The following is a 7,455-nucleotide window of genomic DNA, read 5'->3' as shown; positions in this document are numbered from 1 at the left end:
CTCCTGCCCTCCGCTTCTTACCCCCTCCCCCATACTCTCTCCCTTCCTCTCTCTACCCACCCCCAACTTGCCCCCTGGCTTCTCCCCTCCCGGCCCCGCCCCTTTATTCTCCCTTGGCCGGCCTCCCTCACTTTCCCCCTAAGCCCCGCCCCTCATTTTCCACCTAGTCCCGCCCTCGCTTATCTCGCAGCCCCGCCCCCTTGCTTCGGTCTCGCTGCCTCCACCCTTTCCTTCAGCCTCGAATTCCTCAATCCTATCGTGTCGCTTCTCCCGGTCCTGTTCTCACTTCCCCGCTGGTCCAGACCTCTTCAGTCTAGTCCACTTCCTTTCTGCCTCAGGCCAGGCCACGATCTACTCTTGACTGTGCTTCTTCAGTTCTTTTCTGCATTGCACTTTACCAGCCCCGCCCCCCCTCCCCGCAACATCCTTGAGCCCTGAGCAGGGCTGAGGGACCCCGCCCCCCGCTGGAGGCTTTGGCAGCTGCACTAACGCAGGCTCCTTGATTCACTCGCACTGAGCTTCAGTGAAGTGCCCCTGTCCCCTAGGAGGCTGTGCAGTGCCACCTTCAAGGGGGAGCGCGCAGCTCTGCTGCGGGCCGGCGACGCGGTGGTTTGGCCGAGTGTGGGTGCCAGCTGTCTGCTGGAGGCGCCCCTCGCTAGCGGGCCCCGGAGATCTGCCCCTTCGCGGGCTCGCCTCCAGCTTGAATCTTACCTGAGGCCCGATTGGAGGGCTGCAGATTCGGTCCTGCCGGGGGACTTTCCGACCTCGAGTATTTCCAGCTCTGGGGGGGAAATAAAAAGTTCAGGCTGATTCCTGTCAGGGGGCTTTCCCTTGGATTTTTCTGTTCAGTTGCCAGTCTGGTGAGGACCCAAAGTCAGATCATTTCAAAGAGCGAATGAGCATTGTGGACACTTGATGGCAGATGCATAGCCCTAATTCGTCGGTAAAATCCAGGAAAATAACAATAGGTGATTGCTTTCAAACTAAAGTTTCCTTTGAAAGTACGTAGTTGTTGTACGATTTATTATTTTTTTCAAGAAAAGGGGCATATATATATTTTTTCTTTCTTTTTTTTTCTTTTTGGTATAAAGATGTCAGATTAGGTTACGATAAGATAATATGATCAGATAATGATTTGGACCCAAATCCAGACCCTGGTTTTGTGAAGTAACCGCTATGTATCCCAGGGATCTTTGCTTCTGGCGGAACATAATCCTTTATTCCAGGGCTAATAGGAAACGCTTCTCACTGTGTAGATACAGTATATAACATTGTTATTTTTATGGTTACATGAAAGCCATGTTTTTGACTTTGTAATGCTTGTAAAACTTTAATTACTGACAACTTTAATTTGATTTTCATTTACAGTGTAATCTGTAATTGACATCAGATTGGTTTCATTTTTCTTGTTAAAAGCAGAAGTAACTGATTTCATGAGTGTTGGTAGAAATGTGATTAATGTTTCAGAAGGAATAGGTTCTATTTACAATGTTTGTGTCAGGTGTGTATATATATTAATCAAACGTAGTTGGCAGGTGTGGACTTTTCCCTTGTCCAAGGGAGGACTTGGTCTGTCCTCCCAAATTATTTTTGGATTTAGAAATTTAGATGCCAAAGATACAGAAATGCTTTGAAGAGTTTTGGATGGCATTTGCTATTGAAGGATCAGGTGATGAGTGTTATTTCCAAAGCCCCTTTTCCCTTCACCCCTGTTGGTGTTAGTGAGGGTCTGGGATGAGCTGTGAGTGTGGTCATCCCTGCAGCAGGATTGAGTTTAGCGGTGATTGCAGACCCATGTGACCCACGTGTGTTGTCTGTTGAATGTTAATTGATGTTGAGACGCTGGAACCAGACATTTTGTTGTAGATAGAGTAGGTTTTGGCCTCATCTTTAAGGTTGTCAGGAGTTTGAAATCTCTTCATTTCTGGTATGTTGGGTAGCCATCTTTCAAAAGTTGTATACTCTTGTTACAGGTTTCAGAGTTTATTACTATGCGTGATATTTGAAAAAAAAAATTTTTTTTTTAAACCGAGTAGTATCACACAGGGCATAGTTCAAGACAACATCTGAAGACATTGGAGTATAAAAGAGCCTTTAGAACTTTGGGGTCCACAGTTGTATTTGGTGGTGAGTAGAGCATTGGATTTAAAATTAAGAGACGTGATTAAGAGACCTGCCCTACTGCATGATATGGAACAAATTATGTAACCTTGCTGGGTCTCTGTTTCCTCGTATAAAATGAGATTTCAACTTTAGTGTAACATTCTTTGATTCTTTCTCATTTTGGCTACCAACTTATTCCAGAATTTGTTGGGTACTTATGCTTTCTGTTAATGAGTCTCAATGCTGATTTTCAGAAATTTGTGTTAAAACACAGCACTTGTGTTTGATTTATGCAAAGCGTTCATTTTGTGTATTGGTTAGGATATATTTTTTTCTTCCTGTGGAACCCTTTCTGTTTTTGGAAACTATTGGGTGGTATATGGAACTGCTTTGGAAGACTGGCCTATGCAGTAAAATGAATATTTGAGTCTTTATATTTAAAAGAATTTAACTTTAATGAATGTCTTTGTGGTATTTTAACAGGAAAATAGTTTTTAAATAGTTTCAGTAGGTTTGGGGCATAAAATGTGCAAAATCAGGTTTTAAAGAACATTATCTTGCAGACATTTAGAGTTCACTAGCAATCAAACACTTTGGAAACGTTTTTATTTTAAATTCAAGCAGGATTTGCAAAAACTTTGTTCTTATGTGGTACGCAAATGAATCCCAGATACATTATTTAGGCCACTTTGGGTAAAAGAATGGGATTTTGAGCTCTAAGGGTTCCACAGTGCTCTTCAAGCAAATTAAATTTTATTCTCATGTTAACCAGTTAGTTGAAATGGCAAATGCCCATAAACTTTTTTTGCGTTTTTATGCCTTGAAATACTCTCAGACCTTGTGTTTTTATAGCTTTTGGAGCGTGACTGTGTGTTGTGAAGAGAGAAACATTCTAATTCCAAGTAGAGGGGGGGAAGAGACCTTCCTTGATAGCATGTGGAAATGGAGGCTATTTTTAAAGTTGTAGCACATGGGAAGTAAGGCAGACTTGGGGGGTTTGGCCATCCAGATGATGCAACTTGGAGAGAAATAGTTGTATTAATAGCTGTTAATAACTAATTTATCAATAACAGGTGGCCTAATTGATTTGGACTAGTTTGGTTTCTCTGAAAGGTTAAGAAAGCTGTTAAGAGTGTTGCCTTTGTCAGGTTATTCCAGCAGGGAACCTCGCTTATGTAAGGCAGGCAGAACTTTTGGTTTTAACAACTGTAACCGGGATAGGATGGAATAAGTCATTGGTGTTTAGCCATGAGCTGCTCCTGAGTTTCTGTAACATTTTCCTCAGGGTCAGCCTCAAGTTTCTGAAGGTACAGTCAAGGCATTTCTTCGAGCTGAATTAGCTAAGGGTGTGGGATGAGCTAAATCAAGTAACTGTTGAAATAAAAACTTCAGTTTTACTCGAAAAGAAATCACATTCTGCCAAACAGAGGTTGTATTACTGATTTTATTTGTGATTTGATCACATTAAGGTTGTCTTAAGGGACAACGTTTTTCCCCTCAAATCCATTTTTTTTAAAGCTTCTTGACCCACCTAACCTGAGCAATGAAATACTTTATACACTTTATTTATTTATTTTTTTTTAAAGACTTTATTTATTTGACAGAGCGAGAGACAGCGAGAGAGGGAACACAAGCAGGGGGAGTGGGAGAGGGAGAAGCAGGCTTCCCACCAAGCAGGGTGCCCGATACGGGGCTCGATCCCAGGACCCTGGGATCATGACCTGAGCGGAAGGCAGACGCTTAACGACAGAGCCACCCAGGCACCCCTATACACTTTATTTTTATCTGTATCTTTATAGCAGTTGTAGTGAAATCCAACTAGAATTTTTGCCTACAAGTCTAACCATTTGAGGTCAAAACTCTGGTTTTTGCAACCATGAAAGTGGTGTCTGAACTTTGAGTTGTTCCTTCTCATCTACAAATTTTCATTTTCTCTCTTTGGTCACGTTGTTGGGTCCTAGTGTGGAACGCTGGGTGTAAGGGGAGGTTCTGGGGGCTGAGTCACTCGGGAAGAAGTCTTTCCTCTGAATAAGAAAAGAAAGACCCATAATATTTCAACATCAGCTCAATGATCCACTTAACTAGACTGGTTCTTTTGTAACATGTTTGTGCGCACTGGTTAAAAGTTAAAATAGCTGAATTGTGCATTTTAATTGAGTGCCAAGAGCAAAAGGGAAGTTCAAGAACCTTCCGAAATAGATGAAATAATTTAGTATCTTGGCAATGCTCTGATTTTCTGGTTGAGAAACCCTAACTTTTAGAATTCTTATTTGGATCACATTTTTGAAATTTCAAAACTGTTTTAGAGGTTAAATATTTTTAAACAAATAGAGAATTAAAAATATGTGGCTATTTACTTATTTTTGTCTCTGGGCAACTTAAATGACTGGTTTGCTTGTTGTTCTGTAAGTAAATTTTATTGAGAGAGAGCCCCTAATTTAAATTGGCTTATTGTCCACTGCATGCTCATCCTAGCTGACCACAGTCCCTAAGGCATGCTACTTAGAGATGAGCTGGAGAGCTCTGTTGAAAAACAAAAGCACCTAGCCATGTGGATCAGGCATATCTTTTTAAAACGTTAGAATTTCTGTTGTGTCTACAGATGCAGTTTAATCCATTTGGATATTTAAACTAAGTGGAATGTTGTTTCCATACTTCTGGATTAAAGGAAAAGAAAAAACCCTTTTATTGTTTTAAAACAAGGCGTAAATAATGTACAATCAATGCGTCTGGCAATGCGCCCCACCTAATTCCAGCTGTGTTCACCTCCATCGCAGCTGAAAGGAATTCTAATTGGCTGAGGAATGTCGGCAACGTTGTGTATCACTGAGCATGAACCTATTATGCTGGCTGCTGGATGATGCATTTCAGATGTTTTAAGCTCCTGAGTTCAACTTGGTTGGTTTCAGGAGTCTGGAAGAGAACGTTGTGAAGCTGCGGGTTGTAGACGGCAGCCTGCTTTTTTCTTCGTATATTGGGCATTCGCTAAATTCTCTAAAGGCCATGGTGCTTTCTTGTGGCTTAAATCCTGGGTTGGGAGTCAGAAGGTCTGAATTTGACTTCTAGCTCACAGAAGTGCCACAATGGGGAAAGGGGGTGGGTGGAATTATAATCTTTTAGAGAGTCAGTTTGCCTTTCTGTGATGCGAGATACCTGCCTTTTCACGTCACACAAGGACTAGATGTGGATTAAATATTTTGATGAGTAGTTACGAATTATTTATAGAGTAGCATGGTGTAAATACAGTCATAGGTTCCTGTTATTTCTTATTCCTAAATAATTATGTAAATGCTAAAGCTAATGGTATACTTTGACACTGAATAAAATCTATAAAACCTATTGATGAACATGAAAAATGTACTCAAGAACAAACTGTTAAATTCTCTATGCACTCAGAAAGTTCCTTAGAGAAATAGTGTCAGAAGCCAAAGCCAGCATCATCTTTAATTGTGAATCCTTGGAAGCATTCCCATTAAAATCAGGAACAATACAGGGATGTACACTGTCAAAATTGTTATTAATTAGAGAAAGACATCAGAAAGCAAAATTGCTATTATTTGCAAATGATAAAATTTTATAGTTTTAGAAATCTAAAAGAATCAGCTGATAAACAATTATAAACAATTTAAAGTAGTTGGATAGGAAATTTCTCCATGGAAAAAGAAAATGGATAAAAATTAATATGCAAAGACAAACTAGGAAAGACAATTTGCAATCTATGTGAAAATGAAAGTCTAGCTTCCTTAATATATATATAAAGAGCTTTCAAAATCAATTAGGAGTAGGCCAATAACCTGTTTGCAAAGAATACATTTCACAGAAAAGAAAAAAAAATGGATTTCAAACATGCGAAAGGATACCCCGCCCTACATAGCAAACAAAATACCAGTTAAAACTAGGAGTGCAACCGTTTTTTCATTTAGCGGACTGGCAGAGACCAAAGAGTTTGAAAATATGTTAGGGATGACAAAGGTGTGGAAAAGCAGAAACTCAATCACATTGTTGGCTGAGAAATGTTAAGTTGACACAGTAGGGTAAGGATGGCAGTTTGGTACTATCAGATAATAAATGTATATGCCCTTTGATCAAACAATTCTGCCTCTAGGAATTTTTTTTTCCAGATCCATTCACACATTTGTGTAAAGTCTTACATGCTGCTGGTGCCTGCGTGGCTGAGTCGGAAGAGCATGAGACTTTTGATCTTGGGGTTGTAAGTTTGAGCCCCACCCACTTTGGGTGGAGAGATTACTTAAAAATGAATAAGTAAATAAACTTAAAAAAAGTCTTATATGCAAAATTATTGCAGCATTGTTTGAGATTATGAAAGACTGAAAACAACCTAAATGTGCATCAATAGAGCACTAGTTAAAGAAATTACGTCATATCCCCAGGGATGTGTAGCTGTTTAACAGAATAAGACAGTGCTTTATATTCTTTAAAAAAAACAATTTTTAAAAAAAATTTATTTATTTGAGAGAGAGTGAGAGAGAGCATGAACAGGGCAGAGGGAGAAGCCGACTCTCCACTGAGCAGGGAGCCTGACATGGGACTCGATTCCAGGACCTTGGGATCATGACCTGAGCCAAAGGCAGACGTTCAACTGACTGAGCCACCCAGGCGCCCCAATAGTGCTTTATATTCTGATATGGAACATTTTCTAAGATATATTGTTGAGTGGGGGAAAAGATTCAAAAGAGTGAATATTGTACATTGTGAGTAATAAAAAAATAAAAGGGGATATTTATATAGATCTATTCGTATGGAACATTACTACAGGGATACCTTTGAAAATACGGATTGTGATTTTCTCTGGGAAGGAGAACCAGGGCCCGAGGATCCAAGTGAGAGGGACATCTTTTCCCTGTATTCCTCTTTGTATTTTTGATCTGTCTCCCTCTTCCTCCTTGAGAATAGATTGCTTTTCAGCAATTACAAATGTTAAAAACAAAGAAGAATCTACAGTTCTTAAGAATTTCTTAGGGCAACAAGTACGTTAATTGCCAATAGTAATTGTTTTCATATGTAGGTGTTCTGAAAATTCATCATAATGGTGCCAAATATATTTTAAAAGACTTAAATGGCATCTAAAGGCATATATCCATGTTTATGTGCATTTATTCACAGGAAGATTCCTGGATTCTGGAGAGTAAAAAATACTCTGCATACTTTGTAGATCTCAACAAACTTATTTTCCCAGAGGATATGTTTGTTCTGATACTTAACTCCCCACCCCCCCAAATTGTTCCAGCATTATTCTAAGTAAGCCCAAATGATTCTTTCCACATTCAGAAATCAGGTCCTCCTGAAGCCTACTTATTCTATAGTGTGTCCTTTGAAAGACTGGGGTGTCTT

The 7,455-nt window shown here is 39.9% G+C and overlaps 1 protein-coding gene across 5 annotated transcripts in view; it reads left to right on the top strand.

The window, feature by feature from the left end:
* SMURF1 (SMAD specific E3 ubiquitin protein ligase 1) overlaps nucleotides 1–7,455 on the top strand; it is a 105,169-nt gene that overhangs the window by 611 nt on the left and 97,103 nt on the right. The window contains exon 1 of one of the 5 annotated variants that reach the window (XM_081819318.1): nucleotides 233–1,001. The exons of 1 other annotated variant lie outside the window; for it this stretch is intronic. In XM_081819318.1, the coding sequence (XP_081675444.1) occupies nucleotides 923–1,001 (79 nt within the window). In that variant the 5' untranslated portion in view covers nucleotides 233–922. Of the gene's footprint in view, nucleotides 1–232; nucleotides 1,002–7,455 lie in introns of those variants that run through there. 3 more of the 5 variants (XM_081819320.1, XM_081819319.1, XM_081819317.1) reach the window with 3 other exon arrangements.

Source organism: Leptonychotes weddellii, chromosome 5 (assembly GCF_054177405.1).
Source record: "Leptonychotes weddellii isolate Sample4059 chromosome 5, ASM5417740v2, whole genome shotgun sequence".
Classification (NCBI taxonomy): Eukaryota; Metazoa; Chordata; class Mammalia; order Carnivora; family Phocidae; genus Leptonychotes; species Leptonychotes weddellii.
Note: the sequence above shows the minus strand (reverse complement) of the source record. Positions and strands in the feature narration are given on the sequence as shown.